At 50.8% G+C, this 27,667-nt stretch overlaps 1 protein-coding gene across 3 annotated transcripts; it reads right to left on the reverse strand.

Moving 5' to 3' along the window:
• Positions 1-27,439, reverse strand: LOC119842547 (C-type lectin domain family 2 member D-like). Of its 3 annotated transcripts, none has more exons than XM_043497133.1 (6): positions 26,909-27,439; positions 11,975-12,183; positions 5,495-5,611; positions 2,687-2,865; positions 933-1,036; positions 1-457 (listed from the first exon to the last, which is right to left on the reverse strand). In XM_043497133.1, the coding sequence occupies exons 2-6, from the start codon at positions 12,057-12,059 to the stop codon at positions 334-336; spliced, it is 609 nt and encodes a 202-aa protein (XP_043353068.1). In that variant the 5' UTR covers positions 12,060-12,183; positions 26,909-27,439; the 3' UTR covers positions 1-333. The 3 variants fall into 3 exon arrangements, with proteins under 3 accessions (XP_043353068.1, XP_038226765.1, XP_043353069.1); XM_038370837.2 differs by lacking the exon at positions 26,909-27,439 and adding an exon at positions 18,517-18,747; XM_043497134.1 differs by lacking the exons at positions 1-457; positions 933-1,036; positions 26,909-27,439 and adding exons at positions 1,043-1,196; positions 18,517-18,668.
• Between the last annotated feature and the right edge of the window lie 228 nt (positions 27,440-27,667).

The following is a 27,667-nucleotide window of genomic DNA, read 5'->3' on the forward strand; positions in this document are numbered from 1 at the left end:
CCCCGACCCGCGGCTTCCTCAGGCTTTTTATTCCCCGCCCGCCATGGCGCCAGTGGTGGGGAGGGGGTGTGAGCCTGTGGCTGCCCCCACCTAAGTGTCCTGATATTTTGTTCTTGTCATCCGGTCACCCTAGTCATTACAAATTAAGCACTGAGGCAACATAAATGGTGCTGCAAGCTACATGTGGGATGAAGAGTGTCGTTTACATGCCAACCGCTCAGTGAGCGTAGTAGGGAAAAGCAACTCGGGGATTGTCGTGGGCCATATGCCTGTCGGCTGCCTTCGGCAAGGGTGAGCCTCACCCTTTGAAGGCCTCTTCTGTTCCATCCCATTCTAGTCCTTCTTCAGATGCAGGCTGGGTTTGCTACAAACCCAGTTCTTCTCCGTCAGGCACCTCGAGGAGATGACAGCCACGTCGTTCAGATACGCACAGCTTCCTCCTCCCCTCACCTCAAACCTGCAAACGGGAGACCACGGGGGAAGAGCCAGTCAGTGCTAGGCAGAGGCAGAGAGAGTCGAAGTCAGAGACAGACCAGATTTCTGAAGTGATTTCCCTTTCCTGGGCCACCGCCAAGCTCCTCCCTCCCCATCCAGAGGGGGAACTTTAACAAGGGCCAAAATGGGAGCCGTGGGAGAAAGAGGCCAGGGGCTGGGTGTCAAGATCCTGGGCAAAGGAAGGCAGAATTAGTGGCTTGGGAGCCAGGAACTGAAGCCAGGGGTCAGAGCCAGTAACAGGGTGAAGAGCGTCTAGATGAGGACCAAGCCTGAATCAGAAATCAGGGTCCGTGTGGCGATTCCAGGGGTCACACAGGAGTCAGAATCTAAGTCAGAGCCAAGGTCCATACTAAGGTCCATGTTTAGCAGTCCGTTGAGCAAATTTAGCGCCAGTGAACGAACATGGAGAAACTTCATAGAAAGGAAGCGGGACTCACATGCTGTTGAATTCTGTCCCATTCGTCCACTTCCAAGGCTGGCTTTCTTCCCGCCACAGGCCGATCCAATGGTAAGAGCGCCCCTTATAGCGCATCAGGAAAGCCTTTAAAAGAAGGTGTCTACATGAATTTGGTCTGTTTAGAAGCATTTCCAGGGGGCCCACCACCCGAGTACATAGATCTACTAAAGCCCTCTGCAGTCTCCATGCACCTCTGTGTGCAGCCTTTGTGCAGAGCATAACTTCGTAGGGAAAAGAGAGAATGCTCCGAGAAGGTCAGAGGTTGAGTTGTGTAAAACTTTTCACACAAAACGGCTTTTCCCCCCCCACTGGAAAATGTGGATTTGGTGACACTGAAACATTTCACGAATTCATCAATTTCACCGAATTGTTCATTTTGCAAAAAAACACCCCAACATTTTATAAAAACAATCTCCTATGGTGATTTGGGGGGTTTGAACATTTCTTTTCATTTCAAAATGTCTTGGATTAAAAAAAAAATCAAGAGATTTTGAAATGAAAAGAAATATTCAAACCCAAAAATCGCAACATGAGATTGTTTTAAATAAATTTGAAAATGCTCAGTCTCTAAAAGGAAACATTTTGTTCGACCCGGAATGACTTTTTTTCAACTTTTTTTATTCACTGAAAATGTTTCTTTTGTGGTCTGATCTGAAACGAGGGGTGTTTTTTAATCAATTTTTCAAAGTGCACCAAAAAACACAGCCTTGCCCCTCTACCTCCCCTTGGGGAGGATCAGGTGTAAGTCAAGCCATCTTCTCGGCTCAATTCATTTTACTATGGCCAATCTGCATGGAAGTCCTGAATTGGGGAAGGAATAAGGTCCTCTTTCCTCCTCCAGCAGAGGATCAGGGCTGGAGCTCTGCTGGGCCATTCCTTGAGAGGAGAGATTCTCCCAGAGGGATCTGAGGTCCCTACAATTGCATGCTGACTGTAGCACTTTGCACCTAGCCAGGGCTGGGTTCAGTGGCCAGAACTCTCAGACAATGTTGCCTCCCAGTAGAAGAAGCACCAGGGCCCCCCACTGCACCTTCCTTTCATTTTATTTTTTTTAAAAGTGTTCAAAAAATACTGGAAATCAAAACAAAACATTTCAATTGACCCAAAACGAATTTCGGGCCCTCCCAACTTTTCCATTTGATGACAATTTCGAAAGATTTCCTTTTGAGTTTGACTCTATGGTGCACATCCTCACATCGTGGGTGCCTCCTCCTGCCCGGATACGGCATTGCAGGGGACTTCACCTCTCATGCCCCAGCGGCCACTTCCTTGGCTGGCTGTAGCCTTTCTCCGCCTGCCTCTTCTCCCCACTCCCCCTCAGGATATTCTGTGGCTCAGCCGCCTGGCCAAGTCAGGTCAAGGGTTAAACCCCTTCCAGGGACAGCATGAACAAGGCCAGATAAAGATTCAAACAAGGCTTCAAATTAACAGCCCTTCCGCCCCTCTCCCTTGTTGTATCCTGCCTGTTAAATGCTAGCCCAGGAGACCTCACTCCTCTGCAATTTTTCCCCAGCTGAGCTCCCTGAGTCTACTTACAAGCTTTGGCTTCACCTCCCTTGTTGAAGAGGCAGGTAGTTACTACCCACTAGGTGCAGAACATGATTAGTTGAGTCCTTTCCCTTGCATTGCAGGTGCTGGGGACAAAGCCCCATCACAGCTGCAAATCAATTTTTTTTTCAGACTTGCCCTAGAACCAAACAAACCCCAAACATGTTATTTGCCCCAGTCCCTTACCAGGTCCTGCAAAGTGTCGACCCCAGCCAGGGAGGCACCCAGTAAAGAGCAGTGGTGCTGACTGGATTTCCAGTTCCCTTCTGCTTCTGAGAAATAGTAGCATTTCCCTTGGTACCCGACCCAGCCATCTGGGCAGCAGGGTTCAGAAAGAAGAGGCTCAGGGACATGAGACGTTTCCACTGGAAATAAGAAAGCAATATAGGGTGAGAAATCTTTCCCTTTCCGTCTCAGGGCCTGGGTCTCCATTGCCATGCGGCGTGGGAGGGAAACACCACCCAAGCGTGAATGTCAGCACCTTTTGCTCTCTCTGAGCTGCCTCAATGATTGTCCAAGGCAGAGCACCACAGGGGACTGGACCTTCTGTATCCAAGGGGAATGAGTAGAAACAATCCCCTCAGATCCAGGCCTAGCTGAGAGCTTGGGCAATGGCTTGGAGGGCAGAGGGAGTTAGAAATGAAGCCTCCGTGCCCCTGATTTCAGGGGTGCTCTAGGAGGGGAGTGGGGACAAAGAGTCAGGACTCCTGGGTTCCATCCACAGCTCTGGGAGTGGAATTGGGTCAAGTGGTTAGAGGGGGTGGTTGGCAGTCAGGACTCCTGGGTTCTATCACCAGGACATTCTTGATGTGAATCACTGGCAAATTGGCTCCCCCCGTGCCCCAGTTTCCCTTTCTATAAAACAAAGGGATAATGCTACCAGCCTTTATAGAGTTGTGATGAGGTATGTAGACCCCATGCTGTGACAGCCAGGAAAAGAGTTAACAGACGGATCAGTCATTCTTGCAGCTGAGACTAAGGGGCCAGTTAGCAACAGCTGCAGTAAAAGACTGCAGACTGCAGCTGAGAAGGCTGCTGCCGGAGAGGTTTCTGCTGGGATCCAGACTTCCAAGATGGGAGGACATAGAATGCAGAGTGTTGGAGGTAAGAAGGAGCAAGGGTTTTATCTGCTTAAACACAGGGTCCCTGGGGTGGAACCCAGAAAGGGCATTGCAGAGTCCCCCCCCCCACTCCCAGGAGGGGGGCGGTCTAGGAAAACCTCTCTGAGAAAGAAAGAACAAGAAGCTGATGACCTGATAGAGGGTGATGGATCTTTATGGGCTGTGGGACTCAGAAGGGGTGAGATTACAAATGACCTGGAGTCGCGAGAAGAGCCCAGAGGGAGGCTTAAAGGGCCTGGCCATTAGACTTTGGGGTGGGGTAGTTTTGCACTTTTCAGCTAACCCTGGAAGGGAACCGGATTGAGGTGACCTGGCTGACCACAGAAGCTTCAAACCATTGCAGAACCAGGTGTTATAATAATAAACAGATTTATTAACTACACAAGGATAGATTTTAAGTGATTATAAGTAGTAAGCATACAGATCAAAGCTAAAACAGATGAACCCCTGCAATGCTCCATCCTGGCATAAGGGGTTGCTGTGGGAGTGAGCTCTAGGGATAAAAATGCCTATAATAGGTGCTAATTGAAGCCTTGGAGCCAGACATTTTCAAACCCATCCTGTTGTGGCAATTGCAATTGACTAGAATGTTCCTTTAAATCACCGGGATTGATCTCTAGGGCATAGGGAGGGGGATGAGATGTCATGGACACTGAGTTTTTCCCTGCCTGGATAGCCAGAGACTTATCTGCATGAGGAAATACAAATGGGATCGGGGGTGGGGTGGGAGCGAGGTCCTAAAACAAAACTGCAGCATGAACGAGCCATTTGCTAAGCTTCCACTGCTCAGACAAGTCGCTTTTTACACTTTCCACATGTTCTGTCCTGCTCTGCTACACTGTAGGGTGTATGGGGCGGGGGCTTTGTCATATGGTGCTGAGTTTGTAGAGTTTATAGAGCAGCCCTATAGAGCTCACAATCTAGATTGAGAAAGGCTGGGAGAAAGGAAAGTTCATTCACCCCATTTTACAGATAGGGAACTAAGGCACAGGGAGATGAAATGACTTGCCCAGGATCACACAGACAGCCTGTGGCAGAGGTGCCATTTGAATCCAGATCTCCTGAGTTCCACCCCAGTGCCTTTCCTCTATGGCCAGCCTCCTGCCATACAGGTCACAGCTGTGTGTCCTGGGGCATTTGACACTGGGGATGTGTAGAGGGTGCTGTTTGGAGATGGTGGAATAGGGACATCTTTGTTATCAGTATTATATTAGCCCCTAGAGGCTCCAGCATGGATCGGGCCCCTATGGTGCAGGGCGCTGTATGCACATGTAACGACCAAATGGCCCCGGCCACACAGAGCTTCGGTCTAAATTTCGGCCAAAACGAGATTATCAGGGGGAGGTTGATTCCAGTCATTCTTAGCTCTTCCATGGCTTTACTCCTCCATGGATCTGGGAGCAATCTGCCAAGGAGCACTCGGGGTCACGGTCCCCATTTGCCAGGTGAGGGCATGATGGCATTCGCGCTCGAGCCTGCAAGGACACATCACTGGGCTACTGGGGAGAGAGCACATGGACTGTGCAAAGCCCCCTGCTGCTCTCCTCAGTCCTGACCCTCAGCAGCCCTCCTCCCTCATCCCTCCCATCCTCAAGGGGTGATGGAGTGTTTCCAGCACATTCCTCCCCCTTGGGTCAGCCACCCTGCTGCTGGTAGCTCACAGAGGTACATGGAGAACCTGCCTTCAAGGGGCACCAGCATTTGCTACAGCATTATGGGCTGGCTGATGAGCTCCTTGATTGGTGGCCATTTGGCCCTGGAGCCCCCCATACCCTCCCCCAGCATTGCAGGGTGCAGGAGCTATAGATCTGGGACTGTGACCACAACAGCTCCGGGGGAAAGGGGAGCCAGGCATGCAAGGCTGGCAACTCACCTGCCAGAGCTACTGTCAGGATGAGGATGAGGATGGTCATGGTACTCATCAAGCATGCGACTGCAGTTTTGGCTTTATGGGATGAGAGAGTTTTGCAAATGGTGTCGGGGGCATAATCTGAAAGAGAAGAGGCCATTAGTGCTCCCACTGGAGAGGCAGATGAGCTGCCCTAGGAATTAGCTAAACAATTCCTCTCTCTGTTTATCACAACAGCCCTGGATGGGTCGTTGGCAGGATTTCAGTCCAGGCCTTTCTTAGGGCTTGTCTACATTGCCAAGTTGTCATCAAAACTTTTGTCTTTCCCTGCGTAAAAAAGCCCTCCCCCGAAAGACAAAAGTTTTGCCGCTGCAAGTGGCAGTGTGAACCATAGGCGCCGACTTCCCCTCTTTCCCCTGGGTGCTCGACCCCTACTCTGCCCCCAGCCCCACCCCCACTCCACCCCTTCCATGAGGCCCCGCCCCTGCCCCACCTCTTCCCACCCCTTCCCCAAAGTCCCCGCCCCAACTCCGTCCCCTCCCTGCCAACATTCCCAACTCCTTCCCCAAATCCCCGCCCTGGCCCCACCTCTTCCCCACCTTCTCCCCTGAGTGCGCCACATTCCTGCTCCTCCCACCCCACCAGAGCATGCTAACACTGCCAAACTGCTATTTGGTGGCAGCCAGGTAGGAAGCGCTGGGAGGTAGGTGGAGGAGTGGGGATGCGGCGCGCTCAGGGGGTGAGGAGCAGGTGTGGCGGGGGGGGAGGGGAGGGGAGCTTGGCTGCCGGTGGGTGCAGAGCACCCACTAATTTTTCCCTGTGGGTGCTCCAGCCCCAGAGTACCCACGGAGTCGGCGCCTATGGTGTAAACATAGCTTTGCTGGCAGGAGCGCTCTCCTGCCAACAAAGCGAACGCCGCTCGCAGGGGTGGAAGTATTTTATCGGCAAAAGTGCCGACAAAGAGCGTTTACACATGCCGACTTTTAGTGATAAGGCTGTGTTGACACAGGCCCGTCGCTGAAAGCTGCATGGTGCAAACAAGCCCTTACTTGAGCTAAATAACCCAGCTTCCTCAGTTCAGAAGCTGCCGCAGACTCGTGTCCATGCTGTGGCTAGCTACTAGAGGTGCCCTGTGTTTAGCATGGCCATGCTTAGGGACTTGAGTACTACATGCGATATCATGCTACTCCAGGTGGCATCATACTAACTACTGTGAAACCAGCCATTGATAGCAAACATACTAATTTCTATCTTCACGCCATGAGTGGGGTTTGAACCTGGGGATCTAAAGGCATGACTTGCTGCAGCTTGAGCTAAAGGGGCACATCCCCTAATGCAGGAAGCAGTAGCAGACTCGTAAATTTTATACAAGATCCAACCTCTAGAGACCCCACAGCGTGTTAACTAGGTATCACCTACACTATCAGCTAGACGAGTTACAACAGGAGCACCCAACCCTTTCAGCCTGACGCCGAACATATTTCAAAAGGTCGTCCTTTGCCATGCGCTCCCATAGGCTTGGGCAAAGATAGTCAAGCTTTGTAGGGAGGCAGCAAGGTAGCTCCAATCCCTCCCATTGCAATGCAGCAAGCAGCCAGTGGGGGCGCTGCAGGCCAGAAGGGAAAGCATCTGCTTAAGAATGCTTGTGACACCAGAATTGCTCTAGATGTCTAAGATGCCTGCCTGGTGTGTCTTTCTCATGTGCTCCGGGTGTAACTGATTATCAGATCTGGGATCAAGAAGGAATTTTCCCCCCAGGCCAGATTGGTAGGAGTCTTGGGGGTCGGGCCTTGCCTTCCTATGTAGCATGGCACATGGGGTTGCCTGCTGGGACATCTAGACACGTTTCACAAAGATCTTGAACAATACCATCAACGGTGCCACCATGAGATCTTCCAAATCAAGTGGGATGACCGATGCACTAACAACAGTGTTCTGTCCCAAGCCAAAACCTCCAGCATTGAAGCTACGATCGTCCGCCACCAACTCCGTTGGGCTGGGCTGGTCATGTTCTTTGAATGACAGAACATCGATTCCTGAAGCAGGTCACATTCTCACAACTGAGCCATGGCCAGTGGTCGAGGGACGGACAAAAAAACCCGCTTCAAAGACACCTTCCAAGCCAATGTGAAGAAGTACAATATTGACATAAATTCCTGGGAAGCCTTCAATCCAGCGAAATGGAAAAGGACTTTGTGGCAAGGATGCCAGTATTCCGAGATCCAATGGAGACAACAAGAAATGGAGAAAGGAGAAAAGAATGCTCCGCAGCCTGACTCGACAATCCAGATCCACCCCTTGCATTGGGAAATGTCTGCCCTAACTGGGACAAGATCTGTGGATCCCGGATTGGTCTCATTAGCCACCAGCAGATCCACTAGCGATAACTAGCTATCATTTTATTTGGAGACAGTCATCCTTGAATGTCGAGGGATCTCTGACTTCCCTGGTGTTCCAGGGAACGCGGGTGTGACGGGTTCCCCAGGGTGCAACCTGGACCTGGGGTACCGCTGGGCCCTCTGTCTTACTAACCTGGGCTCCCTCTCAGCACTGTGATGCTGTGACATGCTTCAAACCTCTCCAGGTACTGCACTTACACAGACATCCACAGGCAGGGACACACCCAGCTGATTTACATGAATGCTTCTCCCAGCCACTCATGAACCAACAATAGAGAGACTCCAGCCAATTCCCCCCAGCTCCTCAGCCTTGGACCCATGGGCTGTACCATCATCTTGCCCTGATCAGACTCCTGACCAATGTACGTTCATTACTCAGTCTGTCCCTCCCTCAATGTGGAGAGGACATGCACCAGCCCTTGAAACCTGAGCAGAATTCCAAAGCACTTCAACCAAAACACACTGTTTTAGGAAAGATTTATTAACTACAGCAAGATAGATTTTAAGTGATTATATGTAGCAAGCGTAGAGATCAAAATTGGTTGCCTAAGAATAAAAGTAATCTCGAAACCTGAGTTCTATAAACTAGACTGGATTTGAATCAGGCAGTGTCTCATCTTGATAGATGGTATAGTTCCTGAATACACAGGCTTGGATTCTTCTTTCCAGTCTGCGGCCACCTCCCCAGTTCAAGTCTTTTTTTCTCCAGATGTTTCCAGGTGTTGAGTTGTGGGGGGAGTGAAGCCAAGTGATGATGTGACTTCCCCTCTTTTATAGTTTCTTACCCACTGTGTATGTCCTGTCGCGGAGAAGTCTCCATTATATACTGTTCCTGGGATAGACCTTGAGAGTGTGGATTCCTTTAGTGGGCCATCAGTGCATCTGGCTCTCCTATTGTTGCACCTGAAAGGCTGGTTGTGGGTGTTCCCAACCTCACAATGTATTTCACACACCTGTAGCAAAACTTCATAACTTCTCATCCATGACAGCACAAACAATCCAACAGGCTATTAATGTTCAACAGATCAAGCCTTTTAAAATGATACCTCACAAGGCATACCTTGTACAAAACATACCATAACTATATGACATTGGTGAATATGGGGGTTCTGGGCTGCTGCTTGGAGCACAGCGGGCATTGATGGCACTTCAGTCTCTCCTGATCTCTGAGGATTAAAATACTTTAGTTTAACTGACGTTATTGGCCTCAACGTAGGGGTATTTGGATGAGATGTAGTGGCCTGTGCTATACAGGAGGTCAGGCTAAATTATCTGATGGTCTCTTCCAGCCTTCAACTCTATGAATCTATCTCTTGGGCTGCCAAGGGAATGCTGAGAACAAGTCAGAGAGACAGCGCCCCTTACCTCTTCTCAATAGCAGTAGGTCACAAGCAGACACTTCATGTTGTGGGATCCAGCCAATGGAGACGCATTTTCAATCATAATCGAATGTGCACTTTTGCTGAACACACAGAGCTGGCTGGACAGTGGCAAACATATTTTGTGAAAAATGTTGGGGGATTTATTCTGGGTTGGTTTTTTTTGCACAGACCACACCAGTATCCAGTTTTGAGCAATGAAACATTTTCAGGACTTTTGGAAAAAATAAAAGGACACTTTTCGGGGGGAAAGAATGAGAAATTTCAATCAGTTCTAACACGACGGCTAGTTGAAACTTCCAAATTTCTGTTGGAAAATTCTGATCTGATGCAGTTGAAGCATTTGGGAGGAACATATGGATTTTGTTGAAATCGTCTAAGGTAAATTATCAAAGTATATTGTTTTCACTCTATCGTATTCAATATATCGTTTTCAGCACAGTTGAATGTTTCAGTGGAAAGTTATGAAAGTATATCATTTTCAGGACATTCTAATGAAGTAATCAATGTAAAACATTTCAGCAAGGTCTGTTCTATTCAAAATTGGTATTTATACCATGCTCATCACCGTACCTGAGTGCCTTCCAGCCGTGCATTAAGAAACATGGCTACACATCTGTCACTCCCCAGAGGGAATAGCATGTGCAGTGGAGTGTCTTGTTGTGGCAGGATGCATCTTATTTTATTATAAATGTACCCGTTGCGCTATGTCTAAGAGAAGGCAGGTCACAGGCCTGTGCCTTGCACTTGGAGCGGAAGGTGCTGAGGTTTGTGATGGTCCTTAGTTCTTGGAGGAATTCCCACCAAAGCCTGGGATCTGTACCCGAAGAAATTTCTGTCTCCCACACAGACCAGTGTTACCCTATAGTTGAGGGATCAATTGGGCCAGAGGAACAGAGTTGTCCACCATGGTCTTCATCCCAGAGTTTTAGATGGACTTTTAGGTATATTGGGCCCACGCCACGGCGTGCCTTGAAGATAAGGATGGAGACCTTGAACAGTCATATGTGAGGGCTACAGTTTAGAGAGATTATTGGCCCCTCCCCCCAAGTATCTAGAAAATAGACCCTCATCCTTTCCCCCTTACCCACATCCCTTCCCTTAACAGCTTAGACATCTGCTACTTTTTAAATGTCAGCACAAAACTACTGACTTTGTTTATTCCTCATGAGCTATTTTATCTGCCCAATCAAGTTCCACCAGCTAGTTCTGCTAGCTTCCTCTCTCACTCACCAGCTCTATTCAGCAATGGGGACCCCTGGGAAGCCCAGGGATATTTTGTGGTGCTATCCAGAGACCAGCGCTATGGACAACAAAGGGCAATTTGGGACATAGGTAGGAGGACAGCATGTGACCAAGCCTTCAGAGGCATAGGATAGGGTAAAGTTTCAGGCAGGCAATACATGCTTATGCTTTTAGAGCCAGAAATACTGGGTTCAATCCCTCTGATAAACCAAGCAGGGACCTTGTTACGAGTAAATGTGGAACTGAAGTGCTTCTGCTGCCTAATTCATAGCATCTAAAACCAGAAGGACCCCCTCTGACCATCTAGTCTGGCCTCATACAAGCTAGAGAATTCCACCCACTGAGCTCATAATGTCTCTTTGAGTTGGAGCAGAGATGTTAGAGAGAAACCCAGTCTTGACTTAGACTCCAAGCAATGAATAATCCACCATGTCTTCAGACAAGATGTTCCAAAGGTGAATCACCCACATCATTAAAACTTCACACCTTATTTCTAGTGTGTAGTTGTCTCGCTTCAGTCTCCAGCCATTGTTCTGCCTTAATTTTGCTAGCTTGAAGAGCCCTCTTCTCTCAGAAATCTTCTCCCTGCGTAGATGCTTATAGAACACAATCAAGTCAACTCTTAACTTTCCTTCTGCTAAGCTAAACAGACTGAGATTCTTAAGGCAGGTTTTCCAGACCTCAAATCAGTCTTGTAACACTTTTCTGAACCCTTTCCAATTTGCCAACATCCTTCATGAAGTGTGGACATCAGAAGTGGACACCGTATCCAGTAATGGTCTCACCAGCTCTGTATACACAGATGACACCACCTCTATTTTGTTTCCCACCCTAAGTAGAGATGTTGTTTATAAGACACTCTTCCCCTGGTATTCGGCCCCAAATTTCCAGAAGGTTGAAAGGTTGCATGAACCAAAAAACAAGGCATGTTTCTGTGTTACACTTACACCCACAGAAATTGCATTTGCAAGGAACCAGTCAGGCAACCACATGCCCCAGTTGCTCAACTGGCCCCAACCACTGTTCAATTGCATGCATATGTATGAGATTGTGGGTGTGCACAACCTTTGCCCAGACAGGTTTTTTGGGGATGTGCCAGCTACATTTTAAAGCTTAAAGAACTTGGCCCTCATCTTTTTCCACTTCACACCCTGCCCGGTGGGTGATCTCCAATGTCTTTAAGTATTCTTTCTGTGCCAATCACTCCATTTATCTCTCTCCATCCAATCCCACATCTCGTCCTGCTCTCAGGGGCATTATGGTGACGGTGACAGATTGGACATAAATTGGGTGCCAGTGCAGATGACTCCACTGAGGTGACCAAGGCCCAGCTCCATGGTGGAATTTAGGCTGCTATCTTCCATGGATCTGAGCCCAAATACCTCTTGTCCCCCCTCCCTCTCTGGAAAGTTTGGTTCTTTCTCTGTGACTCAGTGACACTCCGCAACTTTTCCCCAGGGCATTTATACTCAGTTGGTTACCTGGCTTTGCTCCGTTCTCTGCATCTCTTTGGACTTTAAACAGCATCTCTGGCTCGGCTTTCTCCTTCTGTGTGCCTTTCCCCATCTCTTCCTAGGAGCTCTGGAGTGTGTTTTGCTCTGATCGGTTGCCGTTCTTTGGGTGCTGCCTTATTCCAGACTCAGTGCATGTCCAATCAGCCAGAGGTGGACCAGAGCCGAACCCTAAAGCTCTGTAATATAACAACCAAGAGTTTTTACAAGCTGTGACTTCTGCAAAACTATTTGTTTTAGTAGCACCTCATCTGCCCAACTCACCCCCACCCCATCTGTCTCTTTCAACAACCAGTTGCATCCTGTCGGACCCCTAGATTTTAAGCACTCTGGGGCAAGGACTATCTGCTTCATTACTGGTATGTACAGCGCCTAGCACAATGAGGCCCTGACCCTTGATTGGGCTTCCTGGACTCTGCCATAAGATAAATCAATAATGATATGATTTAAGGGCTAATGAGCTTTATGGGGATCTTTTGTCATTCATCCTCTGGTTCATTAATACATCAGTCAGAACAATGGGTAGATTAATAATAAACTTTCCTTTCTCCCACCCGTTGTCTATTTAGATTGCAAGCTCTCTGGGGCAGGGACTGTCTCTCGCTGCGTGTCTGTGCAGCGCCCGGCACAACGCCTCAGCTGAGGTCTCTAGGCACAGGCATAATACACATAATAAATAAAAATACAGTAACTCCTCACTTAACGTTGTAGTTCTGTTCCTGAAAAATGCGACTTTAAGCGAAACGATGTTAAGCGAATCCAATTTCCCCATAAGAATTAATGTAAATAGGGGGGTTAGGTTCTAGGGAAATGTTTTTTTTTGCCACAGAAAAGATTATATTTATATGTATGTGTATATATATATATATATATATACACACACACACACACACACACACACACACAGAGTATAAGTTTTAAACAAACAACTTAATACTGTACACAGCAATGATGATTGTGAAGCTTGGTTGAGGTGGTGGAGTCAGAGGGTGGGATATTTCCCAGGGAATGCCTTACTGCTAAATGATGAACTAGCAATTGGCTCAGCCCTCAAGGGGTTAACTCGTTAATGTAGCCTCACGCTCTACAAGGCAGCAGGAATGGAGGGAGGAGAGACAGCATGGCAGACAGAGACAGAGACACACCATGTGTGTGTGTGAGAGAGAGAGAGAGAGATGCGCATTTCCCCTTTAAGTACCCTGACCCACTCTTAAGTACACTGCCTTGTTGAGTTAATCAGCAAGCTGAGACTTCAGCAGCTACTGCCAGGAAGCTCCCTCTGTCCTGAGCCCTGTTGTGTGTCCCCCTGCTCTATGGAGATGGGGTAAGCAGGGTGCAGGAGCAAGGGGGAGGGGGACACCCTGACATTAGCCCCCCTCTTCTCCTCCCCCCCCCCCAGCAAGCAGGAGGCTTGGGGAGCAGCTCCAAGGCAGAGGGCAGGAGCAGCACATGGCAGTGGGAGGAGGGACAGCTGAACTGCCCACAATTGGGCTGCAATTGGGCTGTGGCCCAGGGAACTTAAGGGAGCGGGCAGCTGATAGGGGGGCTGCCGGCCCACCCTGGTTCCAAGTCCCCACCAGCTCGCTCCAACGGGCTGTTCTTCCTGCAAGCATGGGACAAAGCAGTTATAAGGGAGCCTTGTGCAACTTTAAACGAGCATGTGTCCTAACTGATCAGCCACCTAACAAGGAAACAGCGTTAACCGGGATGACTTTAAGTGAGGAGTTCCTGTAATCTGCATGGTCTTGAAAGCCTGGGACTGTTTATCTCAGAGAGGAAACAAATAAGAGCAATACGACAGGAATCGCCTCTCGTTATTTTATATTGTATCGATCATGTATGTTAAGTCCCCCTAGTCTGGTTTTATAAAAACAACCTTTTGCAGCTCCTTGGTCACATTTTTGACAAACCCAGTTTAATAATAATACCCCATGCATTTCATTAGTAGATCGGGAAGCAATTTACAACGGAGGTCAGGATCCTTATCCCCACGTTACAAGTGGGGAAACTGAGGCACAGAGCCAGGAAGTGACTCACCTAGCAGGCCAGGGGCAGAGCCACTGGAATAAAGGCCAGTATGCACTAGGCCACACTGCCTCTGCAGCTGCGAATTGCTAGCTTTAGGACCTGTCTCCTCTGGAAAAAGCCAGAGGCTTTAACCACCAGTGTCTGATGCAGAGCAGACAGTACTGGTTTGGGTAGGTTTGCTGCCAGTCCAGGGCTTGCCTGGACTGGCTGGGACAAACACTTCTTCTGCTGCACCTTGGTAGTTAAACTGTATTCCAGGAGCAACTGCTCCCAGTGTCAACAACACCCACACAAGCTTTCGACAAGAGAAAAGGCTTTTGTTGGATACAGTGACTTCCCTGGCGCCATAGTAATGAAAGCCACTAAACAATGCTCCAAGCTTTTATTATGCTTGCTTTCCTGGTTGGCACAATGTAGCACAGCAAAGCATTTTCAAAGGGACTCACCCACAAGGGCGTCCAAGAACCCAAATAAAATGGCCCCCCTTTTTCTAAAGAGGTCAGCAGCGCCTCCCCCCACCCATGCAGTGCTAGGAAGGGAGGCAAACCTCAATTCACTCCTGAGGTCCTGAGAAATCCAGATTGGAAGAAAGAGACAAAAGCGAGGGGGAAGCACAACACGGGGGACTGGGTGGGAGGGCCAGGTGTAAGCCACAGGCACAAGGAGAAGGAGCTGTGGGGGACAGCCAGGCACATGGGAACTTGGAGACCGCAAAGCAGTCTACAGAAAAGGACCTAGAGGTTACTGTGGACAAGAAGCTGGATATGAGTCAGCAGTGTGCCCTTGTTGCCAAGAAGGCCAATGGCACATTGGGCTGTATTAATAGGAGCATTGCCAGCAGATTGAGGGAAGTGATTATTCCCTCTATTCGGCACTGGTGAGGCCACATCTGGAGTGCTGCGACCAGTTTTGGTCCCCCCACTATGGAAGGGTTGTGGACAAATTGGAGAGAGTCCAGCGGAGGGCAACGAAAATTATTAGGGACTGGGACACATGACTTCTGAGGAGAGGCTGAGGGAAGTGGAGTTATTTAGTCTGGAGAAGAGAAGAATGAGGGGGGATTTGATAGCTGCTTTCAACTACCTGAAAGGGGGTTCCAAAGAGGATGGAGCAAGGCGGTTCTCAGTGGTGGCAGATGACAGAACAAGAAGCAATGGTCTCAAGTTGCAGTGGGGGAGGTCTAGGTTGGATATTAGAAAACACTCTTTCACTAGGAGGATGGTGAAGCACTGGAATGGGTTACCTAGGGAGGTGGTGGAATCTCCTTCCTTAGAAGTTTTTAAGGCCTGGCTTGACAAAGCCGTGGCTGGGATGATTTAATTGGGGTTGGCCCTGCTTTGAGCAGGGAGTTGGACTAGATGACCTCCTGAGGTCTCTTCCAATCCTACTATTCTATGATTCTGTGATTCTAAGCAGAGGCACTAACTGGGAGGCTGGAGGGGATGTGGGAGCTGGGGAAAGGGTATAGAAGGCAGAGCAAAGCAGTGAGGGGGTGTGGGAGACAGCAAGGCAGAGGATCTAATGGGATGGGGGGGCAGCAACCCATTGAACCTAGCTGCCAAGGAACTGGAGGAAAATGTAGAAAACCTACATCATGCAAATTAGAGAGAGAGATTCCCCTGGCCATGGGCAGAGTGGGTGTAAGTCAAGGGAGCGTAGCCAAGGGCCTATCTGCACTAGAGCGATACAGGACTGGTCTATCCTTTAGCCTGTTCCCTTGTATCCACACTCCAGTTTGCATTAGTCAGCGTTTTTCTGCACATCCACCCATCCAAGATCCCCCAGGTGCAAGCAGAGGGAAGCATCTGGTGCTATCGGGGTCACATCGTCAGGGCAAATGGCCCTTCCCCTTCCCACGCTGCTGTCCCATGGTGCCCAGGCCGTTGCAGAGCGGGCCTGTAAAATTACCCAGCATGCCCTGGAATTCTGGGAGTCGGGCAGCGCATCATGGCAGTAAGTGGTACCTTAACGCTGGGGCTGCACCCACAGCATCGGCACTCCCATAGTAGTCAGAGCAATTGGGCTGCCTCTGTCAAATGATGTTATGCCGATGGATTCCTCTATAAAGGCAGGGTCTGTGGGGGCTTGATCCAGTAAAGGCTTTGTCTACACTGCGGGATCTGCCCAGATTGCAATCACCAGTGTAGCTGCATCAGTCCAAACCCTAAATGCAGACAGAGTGATGCACTATAAAGCACGGATTGCGTTCAAGCATCTAATCCCAGTTTGGAGTAAAAAACCCAAGGTTTCCTGGGACAACACAACACCTCGGACAGTAACTGATGCCTGTGCAAAGTTGTTGCACCCACTCTGCACTGGTGGAAATGACGGCACAAGGTGCTGGGCAACAGAAATCAGATCCTACAAGCCTGCACTGTGCATGCACTTTACTCCAGGAGCTGGAATCAGCGTAAACACTCATGGCAAATGTGCCTGTCAGTTTCTTAGCGGGAGCATTTTGGGTAGAACCAGAGATTAAAAAACACAATCTGTTACGGCCCAAGCAAAAGCTCTGTAGCTAGGGCTGTACTAGACTCGTATCCGCTGGATCAGCACCAAGGGGTACGTGTAACATACACTCATGAGTGGGTTACACAAATATAGCCTTAAACCCCTTTCACAGCCCCTCCGAATTCAGCATGCCCCAAGGAGGTGCCAATATCTTGTACTCCCCATTTAGGCTGCCTAAGGCCACATTTGCCAAATTCCTCAGCTATGAGAAACAGGTGTGTTCTGTTTTCCATTTGCTGTTTTATTGGCTGGTTTTAGTTCCTTTCCCAAAGGGGATGTGGGGGAAGTAAGTCCCTGACTTTTGCTTCAGCCAGCAGCAACTCAGATCTGTCTTTCTTCCTGCTCTGTGACCTTGGCCGAATTTCAGAGCAAGGCAGGGGCACTTTCCCCACTTCAGTGATTTGAAATACAAGAACATACAAACTAATCCAGAGTGGAATCAAGAGGCTCCCACCCATTTCCTCGCTCCTATCTCGCTCCCAAGCAGTCTGTCTCCTGTCCCCTGGTTTTGAACCCAAGCACTCTGTCCTCTGGTTCTGAATGCATCAGCTCTGGATCCTGTCCCTGTTGGGGGGGTGGGGGGATTCAGAAAGAAAAAGGTTGAGCACCCAGTCATAGGGAATAGGGGGTATTCTCCCCTCACCCAGGGGGACAATTTCCCCACTGGCTCATATAGACCAGGAAGGGTGAGCTGCTTCCCGAGCTGCAATCCCATTGTTCATTCCCTGGAACTTCCTGCTGGGAGCAGTGTCTTTTTAAGAGGGGGAGGGAACAAAAGTGAAACAGACTCCGTGTGATTTCTCAGAAATGGCCCAGATGAGAAGAAAATGAAAACAAACAGCTAGTTTCATGGGTGATGCCAGAAGAGGAGACAGCCAGAACAAGGAGGAGTCCTTGTGGCACCTTAGAGACAAAAATTTATTGAGGCATAAGCTTTTGTGGGCTATATCAGATGCATCTGATGAAGTTCTAGCCCATGAAAGCTTATGCCCAAATAAATTTGTTTGTCTCTAAGGTGCCACAGGACTCCTCGTTGTTTTTGCTGATACAGACTAACAGGGCTTCCCCTCTGAAACAGGAGGAGAGGGGGTTGCCATCTTTCTCTTTTCTCTGGCTGGGGGGTGCATGCTCTCGGGTGTGGCCAGAAATGAGGGGTTCAGGGTGCAGGAGGGGGCTCCGGGCTAGGGTAGAGGGTTGGGGTGCGAGAGGGGGTGAGGGATCTGACTGGGGGGTGCAGCTCTGGTGTGGGGCCAGGGATGAGGGGTTTGGGGTGCAGGAGGGGGATCCAGGCTGGGATGGGAGGTGAGGGCTCCGGCTCTGGGTGCGGGCTCTGGGGTCAGGCTAGGGTTTGGGGTGCAGGAGGGGGCTCAGGACGGGGGATTGCGGTGCGGGGTGTCACAAGTCTGGTGATATATAAAGGGTTGTGTTTTTTTTCTTAAAGCCCCAGGTAGCTTTTAGCTATTAGGATAATATAAATGTCAAACAACAATAATAATTGTTCTAAGCAATAAATTCTCTACACAAAAGAATAAATGGACACAAATCTGACATCAGGAATTAAAACATTCAAAAACCAGACGGTCCCAATATTTGGGACTTTATCTTATATAGGAGCCTACTACCACCCCCACTCCACACACACACACACACACACAGAGTCGGGATTTTTCACACTTGCTAGCTGGTCTCTTTCTCGGTGCTCTCTACATTTCAATTTCAAGCCCTTGCCCAACTTTAAAAAGTTCAGTGACACGTAATGCAGGAAGATTCAAACATAAACCGGAGTGGAATGTAATGGCTCCCTCCCATCTAGCCCCCCTCTCCGTCTAGCCCTGCACCCGCAGTGGGGGGAGGCTCCACACAGCCCTTCCCCCCTCTGAACTGGGTTAGAGCCCCCAGTCTTAGTGCTGCCTCAACCCCTAGCTTACAGTGGAAGATACAACCCCCCCCCCCCCGCCCTGTCCCCTCCTTACTTGCTGCTGCTAAGCCAGTCTGCAGAAAGGCAATGAGAGTTTCCGATGAAGTGAGCTCTAGCTCACGAAAGCTTATGCTCAAATAAATTTGTTAGTCTCTAAGGTGCCACAAGTCCTCCTTTCCTTTTTGCGAATACAGACTAACACGGCTGCTACTCTGAAACCTACTAGCGGTGGTTTTTCTGGCAGTTTGATCCACCCCAGAGCAATTAGCAGCAGTTCCCTGTGCAAAGGGGAAACCAGCAAAGCACAGTGATTGTGTAACTCCTGTCCTGAATGGGGGAGGAGGAGGGGCTGCTGAGAGCCACGGAGCGAAACTGTAAACCCTGCATATGATGGAAACCACTTGAAGCCAGGGGATGTGGCCTGCCCCTAGTTCCCGCAGCCCTGCTGGTTAAAGAAGAGCACCAGTCACTAGCTGTCATGGTTTTGAGCCCCCTTCTCACCTCCACACATTTCACACCCCAGGGGGCTATTTCTTTCTCCTTGTTTTCTTGACACGTGTGTGTGTGTGTGTGTGTGTGTGTGCGCGCGCGCGCACCTGTCCCCAGTTCTGCACCCAAAAGCGGTCAGGATTTCTAAGTTGATTTTATGGGGGTGGGGGTGCAGCCACTCATGAGTTGGGGATTGGCACCACTGGAAAGATCAGGGCATTTCTGAAGGCAGGAAAGAAGAAGGGGGTGGTGGTTGGGGGGAGGAAGAGGAGAACAGGAGGGATCAAAGGCATGAAGAAGAAGAAGAAGAAACTGAAACTGAAGCTAAAAGTGAACTCAGGCTATCTACACTTACGTGAGTGAACTCCTGGCCAGTGAGCCTCGCTGGACTGAGAGCAGTCACACTGTGAATTAACCCTCGCCCTGCACAGAGCGGTTGTGTGAGCGGCCACCGAGTTGTGCCAGCACGAAAAGCACCACCACAGTGGAGTGAAGGGGCTTTGGGTGTGGACGGGACTTGGGTTAAGGGCAGCACTTGGGATATAACGGGAGTTAACTCGGCAGGAGCACCTAGAAGAGGGGAACAAACCTTCCCACTTGGACTAATCCCGTTTATCGGGGGCCCGGAAACAAAGGAGAAGATACGCAGCACCCTTTACTCTGACTGGGAGTGAAGCAGAGGCCCGCCCGTGAGACAGTTCCTGGCCAATGGGAGCTGCTGAGCCGGTGCTGGGAGCGGGGGCAGTGCGCAGAGCCCCCGTAGCCCTCCCTCCACCTAGGAGCCAGAGGGAGATGCCAGCAGCTTCCCAGGAGTTGCATGGAGCCGGGTAGGGAGCCTGCCTGCACCGCCAACCAGACTTTTAACGGCCCGGTCAGTAGTGCTAATATCGGGGGGTACATGACTCCGCGTGCCCCCCCCACGTGTCGCCTCTGCCATCGTGCTAGGTGCTGCACAAACATAGAACAAACAGAGTTGCCCCAAAGAACTGATTGCATAAGGGCATGTCTATGCTACAAAATTAGGTCGACCTAGCTTAGGCCAGCATACCGCCGCTGCAGTAATTGAATTGCTGGTGCGTGTCTACTTTGCTCCTTGTGTTGGCGGTGTGCGTCCTCAGCCAGGAGCACTTGGGCCGATTGTGCTGTCAGCGTGTGGGACAGTGTGAGACGGCTGCTGGAGGCCAGTAACAATCAGCGTAAGCAACGCAGAATCTGCACGGACACTGTGTCGACCTAACTACATCAGCCTTGACTCTGTGCTGCTCGTGGAGTCAGTGGCGGATTTAGCATCAGTGGAGCCCTGTGCTCAGCTTCGTTTTTGGGGCCCCTCCTTGGGATCCACCCAGGAAAAAGAACATTCGCTCTGATCTCCCCCCCGACCCTCTTTTTCATTCTTTTTTTCTTCATCCTCCTCCTATAAGAAATAGGAAGTAAATGAAAATAAAGTGAGGGATCTTGATGGTTCTTGTAGCCTAACTTATTTTTCCACAGACCACTTGAAAATCGCTGAGGGTCTCAACGGAGCACGTAGTGATCTTTCCAAATATTGTTTGTACCGTTAGCCAAGTAGTGTAAAGCGCTTTGGATAAAGACACTTTATTAAAAAAAATGTAAAAAGGCATTGGGGTGCAGGGTCTTGCCAGGTGTTAGGGTGTGGGAGGGGGCTCAGGACTGGGGGTGCAGGGTTTGGAAGGAAGTTAGAGTACAGGAGCAGGCTGGGGATTAGGGTGCAGGGTCTGGCCAGGAGTTAGGGTGTGGGAGGGGGCTCAGGGCTGGGGCAGGAGGTTGGGGTGTGGAGCACTTACCTGGGGCAGCTCCCTTTTGGTGTGAGGGGTGCAGGTGGGGATGTGGAGGGGGGGCAGGAATCAGGGATGGAGGGGACTGGGGGTGTGTGAGGGGGCAGGGGTATGGGGGGTTGCAGGAGTCAGGGAAGGAGCAGGCTGGGGGTGTGGGGGAGCAGGCTGGGGATGTGGGGGGTTGCAGGAGTCAGGGAGGGTGGGGCTGGGGGTGTGGGGAGTGCAGGAGTCAGGGAGGGCAGGGGACTGGGTGTGTTTGAGGGGGGTGCAGGGTCTGGGAGCGAGTTAGGGTGCAGGAGCAGGCTGGGGGTTGGGGTTCAGGGTCTGGCCAGGAGTTAGGATGCAGGAGGGGGCTCGGGGTTGGGGCAGGAGGTTGGGGTGTGAAGCACTTACCTGGGGCAGCTCCCATTTGGTGCAAGGGGTGCAGGTGGGGATGTGGAGGGGGGTTCAGGAGCTCCTGTTTGGTGCTCAAGGTGGTGGGGGGATGTGGGGGGGTGCAGGAGTCAGGGAGGGCAGGGTGTGAGGGGGTGCAGAAGTCAGGGCTGGGGATGTGTGGGGCTTGGTTTGTGAGGGGGGTGCAGGAGTCAGGGCAGAGGGCTAGGGAGTGTGGGCTGGGGTCGTGGGGGTGCTCCCAGCCCCCTGCCCTGAGCGTCCCACAGCAGGGGGCTGGGGGGGATATGTGTAGGGGGAGTGCAGGGGCCCAGCCTTTGCTCTGCCCTGCCCCGATTCCACCCCCTTCCCCGAGGCCCCGCCCCTGCCTCTTCTCCGCCTCCTCCCCCAAGTGCGCTGCAGCCCAGCTCCTCCCCCTCCCTCCCGGAGGGGCGGCAAACAGCTGTTTGGCTGCAGGGGAAGCGCTGGGAGGGGGCGGGAACGCGGCAGGCTCGGGGGAGGCGGCGGGGGAGGGGAGAGCTCGGCTGCCGGTGGGGGCAGAGCAGGATCCCCAGGAGCAGACAGGACCAAGCTTCTGCCCCTGCAGCCGCCTGGCCCTGGGGCCCCCCGTCATAGGGGGAGCTCATTCAGACCTTGCTTACAAATCATAATTTGGAATGATTAGGCCGGCCAATAGAGCCGAAACAAATGTGCCGACATTGTCATAAATAGCAGCTGTGTGAGGAAGCTCGTCTTTGTTCAGACTTTTCAAACCCTTTCTGCTTTCTCGGGTACGAGAATTTTCTCATATACTGTTAGATGCCTTTAAAGTGTGTATTAATGTTTGAATTTCAATTCAAATTTCCAACCAATGACTAAATTGGCAACACCGCCTGAAAGTGGGGGGGGAGGGGGATTTACACGCCTCCCAAGAGGGGTCTGGGGAAATCCCTGTTGCCTGGTGACTCACTCTGACGTAGGGTAACCAGACAGCAAGTGTGAAAAATCTGGATGGGGTGGGGGTAATAGGAGCCTATATAAGAAAAAGACCCAAAAATCAGGACTGTCCCTATAAAATCGGGACATCTGGTCACCCTCCTCTCATGTCGTATGTTTGGACCTATCACAATGAGGATTTTTGGTTTCCAGTGGGGTTGGTTGCTGCCGGGATCAGCTTCTTGGTGTTGAGATCAGACAGTGAGCCATGGGACTGAAAGATGATTTCACTAGGAATGTTTGTATCTTTCTTGCTGTCTGTGTCTTTTTTTGCTCTGAGAAGGATCTAGCAGCCAAAGTGAACAAACAACTCAACCTGAGCTCCCGGTGATCTGCTGTGGCTAAAAGGGCAAATGTTATCCTTTGGATGGACAAACAGGGGAGTAACAGGAAGGCGTAGAGAGGTGATGTAAGCTCCGTACGGGCCATTGGTGAATATTACGCCCAGTTCTGGTGTCAATGTTTTTAAAAAGGATGTTGAAAAATTGGAGAGGGTGCAGAGATTAGCCTACAAATTATTCAAGGGCTGGGCAAAAATGCCATACAGTGAGAGATTGAGGGCTCAGCTTGTTCACCTGAAGATCAAGAGGTGATGTGATCAGTGTACATGGACCATCCTGGAGAGAAATTACCAGGTGCTAAATCGTGACTCTAGTGGCGGAAGGTGGAACAAGAATCAATGACTGGAAGTTAAACAAGGCAACTTCAAATTAGAAATGAGGCCCTGCCAGCTGTTTGCTGACTCAAGCAGATGTCACCACCGAATGTGAACTCGGTTCTTCTTTGGGAGGTTTTCTTTGCTTCCATCAGTGCTACAGGCTTCTTTAAAATAAAAAAAAAAAAAAAAACCCTGTAATGCTTAGGGTCTGCAGACTCAGTTCCACTTTGTATAAAGAATTGGAGCAGGGGGACTGGACCCGCAGTCTCCCATCTTCTTAGGGGGTGTACTAATTATGAAGCTTTAGAGTCATTTGCTCTCTTATTCACTCTCTGGCCCAATGATTCTTTAGTTATTTATCCACAGTGGAACAGCTTCAGGCGAAGCTCCACATCAGCATATCCCATAGCTCAGTGAACTCACCTGAGTGGTGGGGAAACCCCTGTTCAAATCTTTTCCTCCCCCTTGGGCAGAGGGGGGAATTGAACCTAGATCTTCCACACCCGAGGGGAGCATTCTAACTAAGGTCTGAGCTGGTAGGCCTGGTCAGAGCACGCCTACTGGATCCATCCCTGCATGCAACGTAGGTGGGTGAGCGGCAACGATCTTCCCCTGCTTCATGGATTATTTAACTAATGAGACTGAAAGGAAAACATGTGTAACTTCAGTGAACAGCGTGTACTGGAGCCATGGGAACAAGCGACAAGACTCAGGGGGTGGCAGTACTTGAAGGGGTGAGATTAAGCAAACGAGAAAATTTCCATCAAGCTATGGCACATTCTCCCCCGGGAAGCAATGGAAACCCCATTAGTGGAATGGCTTAAATGGGACTGGCAAAGCCCTGGAGAATCAACTGTAGGGAACTTTTTTGCATTGCTTGGAAGTTGACAAGACGGGATTGAACCCAGGCTCTTGCATTGTTGATTTCTTTGAAAGCATCTCACTCTGCTTCCTCTTCGCGCGGTTAGTTGCAGATCTGGAATTCTCTGTGTAGCACCTGAAAGCCGCCCCAGGCAGAAAACAATTTTCTTCCCCCTTCCTTATCGCCAAGCTGAAACAGAAAACAGAATGACAGGTTTCAGAGTAGCAGCCGTGTTAGTCTGTATTCGCAAAAAGAAAAGGAGGACTTGTGGCACCTTAGAGACTAACAAATTTATTAGAGCATAAGCTTTCGTGAGCTACAGCTTGAAGTGAAGTGAGCTGTAGCTCACAAAAGCTTATACTCTAATAAATTTGTTAGTCTCTAAGGTGCCACAAGTACTCCTTTTCTTTTTGAGAAAACAGAATGTAGAGTCCATATATAACGACAGAGTGAGAGGCATTCAAAATCCAGCAACGGAAAAAATGGTGGAAGAGAGCTACTGCGGGTCAGATGCTCGGCTGGTGTCAGCTGGTGTCGCTCCGCCACAGCCAGTGCTGATCTGCAGTAGCTGATAGTCTGGTCCTATATGAACGCAAGGGCTCCGGATTTCCCTTTCCTGAATCAGCAATAGCTCTGGAGCCTAATCTCTTTCTGCCAGCGATGGAACAAGTCAAAGGGGAATATCAAAGGGATAGAATGGTGCAGGCCTGGGAGGAAGGGACGGGAAGGGGCAGGGCATTTTCTAGTGAGGAACTGATGGGGCTGGTTTTCCATTCGTTTACACTAAGGTAAATCAGGCGCAACCCCACTGCAGTCAGCAGAGTTACCTGGTATGTGAAGAGCATCTAGGTCGAATCCGCCATGCTCCTCCGGTTCCTGCTAATGGTCAGAATTCTGTGCGGACGGGGCCAACTTGTTGGCAAGTTCAGTCCATCTGTGCCCAGCACAGACTCAGTCTGCCGGCCCAGGGGTCAGCATGAAAAAGGGGGAAGAGTTTCTGGATGATCAGCAGAATTGCCACTAGGGTGACCAGATGACAAGAACAAAATACCGGGACACATGGTGGTAGGGGGGCAGCCACAGGCTCATACCCCGCACCCCACTGGAGCCAGGGGGGGAGGGGGATACAAAGCCTGAAGAAGCCGCAGGTCGGTGGTGCAGGGTCCCGGCGCCGGGCGCAGCCCCGCCGTGGGTCAGGGGCTCACAGCCCCCGCTCCAACCCTGCTGTAAGGTAGGGGGTGGGGATGCATGACCCTGACCCCTGCCACAAGCACAGGGCCCCAGCTCCTGCCCACAGCCCCGCCGCTTACCTGGGAGACGGTTCCCACCCACTGGGAAGCACCTGGCAGGTTCCTCTGGCTCCTAAGGTCAGCAGTGGCCAGTGGGGTCTCCACTCCACGTGCTGCGCCTGCCACAAGCACTGACTCCAGCTGCCATTGGCTGGAAGCTGTGAGGGCGGGACTTACTTGGGGGCGTGAGTAGCACGCAGCGCCCCAGGGGCAGGGGCAGCCGGGGGGGTCTGCACCCTGTCCATGCCCACAGTTCCCATTGGCTGGCCCACGATGGAGCCAGCGCTTGTAGTAGGTGCAGCACACAGAGACCCCTCTGGCCGCCCCTGTGCCTAGGGGCCGCAGGGTCCTGCGGCCCGCCGTTTCCCCAAATAAGCACCGCCGGGACCCCAGGTGAGCGCTCACCAGTGTACTCCTCCAGCCCCAAGCCAAAACATCGGGACAAATGGCGTCCCGACCATACATCGGTCGGGACGCGGGACAAACAACTAAATATCGGGACAGTCCCGATGTTATCGAGACGTCTGGTCACCCTAATTGCCACTATGGCCAAAGCTTGATTTGACTGCGAGGCTGGTTCTGTCCTGCTACGTCAGGAAACTCCTTGTGAAGTGGATTTAGTCATTACCCTAGCTTTTCCTTTAATTTGCCTTTTGGTGCACATTGTGATGAATGTAGGCTTCACTGCACCGGCTAGGAGACAAACTCCCCATAGAAACAGGCCATCAGTTTAGCAATATAGGGCATCATTATCTGCCTAACACACGGGACCTCCTGGTCAATCTCCTCCTGGCCCTGGCTAAAGTGGCCATCTATAAAACCAGGGTGAGGAGGTTGGCCGATGGAGTCTCCTATGACTGTGGGACCTATTTCCGATCCTCCGTCCGTTCACGCCTCCGGGCAGAGTTCCTCTGGGCGGCGTCCACTGACTCCCTTGATGCCTTCGAGGAGCAGTGGGCGCTGTCCGGGGTTATCTGCTCGGTGTCCCCGTCCGGTTCCCTTCGTTTGACCCTTTGACCGCACTCCTGTCCCTGTTGTTCATTAGTTGTCCCCCGTAATTATTTGGTTTTCCTGGTCCTGTGGACCCCCCTCTTACGTCGGGGGGAGGGGGAGGGATCCTTTATCACTTCCTGGATCCCAATAAGACCGGTGTTTAGAAGCCCCAGCTGAGATAAGGGCCCTTTGGTGCATGGTTTAGAAAAGGCTTTTCCATCAGTGACCCCAAGTGTCCACACAGTGCCAGAACCTCAGAAACCCCTACCCTAGCCATGCCCCTGCTAGGCCCCCCGGATGTAACTTGATCCTCTTTTGGCTTGAAAGAGACATTTGGTTCCCCTAATGCAGCAGGAGGTGGGATTTAAAGGAGAAAACTTCTTGGAGGGCAGGCCAGAAATGTAACCCTTTCAGTGCCAATGTGACGGAGCAGCAGTGCAGTTGCCCATTAATTATTATTTATATTATGATATTGCAGCTAGGACTGGGGCCCCATTGGACAAGGGTTTGTATAGATGGACCTGAAGAGTTTACAGCCTAAGGCCCCTGACATACGTGATTGCCTTTACTACTATGAGCCATGATCCCCAGCTAGTGTAAAGGGCATAATTGTTTGGAGGACTGAGGCATAGATTATAGCAAGTGTGAAAAATCTGGACGGGGTGGGGGGTAATAGGCGCCTTTATAAGACAAAGCCCCAAATATCAGGACTGTCCTTATAAAAGTGGGACATCTGGTCACCCTAGCACAGACAGAAGCAGGATTATTTCCTAGCAGGGAGGGGGAAGACCTGGGCCATGCAGAGTTTAAGTGGCTTTGCCCAAGATCACCCAGGGAGTTGCTGGCACAAGTGGTATTTGAACCCAGGTCCCCAGGCCAGTGCCCTCACTGCAAAGCCACCCTTCCTGACCCCAGGAAGGGGTTTGAAATGGGGCCCCTAAGAGGAATGGTAAATAGAGAAAGTGGGGTGCAAAAAGGAAGGAGATGGTTGTTACCTCCATGGCTCCCTGCAGCCTGGTCCCAGCATCCTCAGTGCTTCGCCGGATGGATGTCACTGTGTCAGACTCGCGGTGCCAATTCCAGGCAGAGGTACCAGCCTGACCTCCTTCCCGCTCCGCGCTTCCCATTGGGTCCGGAATCCGAGATGTAGCAATCAGGGCGGGTTTACCGTACATTTCTCCCCTCCCAGTGTCCTCTTCATAGACACAAACAACCAGCATTTTCAGTGACATAATAAAAATAGAAATTCCATATCTCCAGCTCCATGAGAGTCAATAGGTGCAGATCCCCAGCTGCTGTGTCGATCAGGTGTAGCTCCTCTTAGGTCTGTCTACACTAGCTGGGGATCTGGCTCATCCTTGGTGCAAATACTCACCTGGAGGGTGGAGCAGCAATTCCCTGAGAATCCTTTATATGCTAAAAAATAAACCGGCTGAGACTCCTCTTCACCAGATCAAAGTGTAAAAGCCCCAGCTTGCCCTGTCTGGAGGGGTAGAGAGAGCACCATCCCCTTAGAGATGCAGAAGGGTGTGAGTCTGGGCTAGTCAATTTTTTTTTACCCCACCTCTCCAGCTGCTGACTCAGCCAGTGGCGTGTTTGCAGAGGCCCAATAGCTGGTGCAATGTGTCACCACAGCCCCTCCCACCTCCTCCCCGCAACCCCTGCTCTGAAAGGGTTGCTCCATCTGTGTTTCTTAACCTTTTGGATACCAGGCACCGGCTTACTGCCTTCCTAAACTGTTTCAGAGTAGCAGC

This window comes from Dermochelys coriacea, chromosome 14, assembly GCF_009764565.3.
Source record: "Dermochelys coriacea isolate rDerCor1 chromosome 14, rDerCor1.pri.v4, whole genome shotgun sequence".
NCBI lineage: Eukaryota > Metazoa > Chordata > Testudines > Dermochelyidae > Dermochelys > Dermochelys coriacea.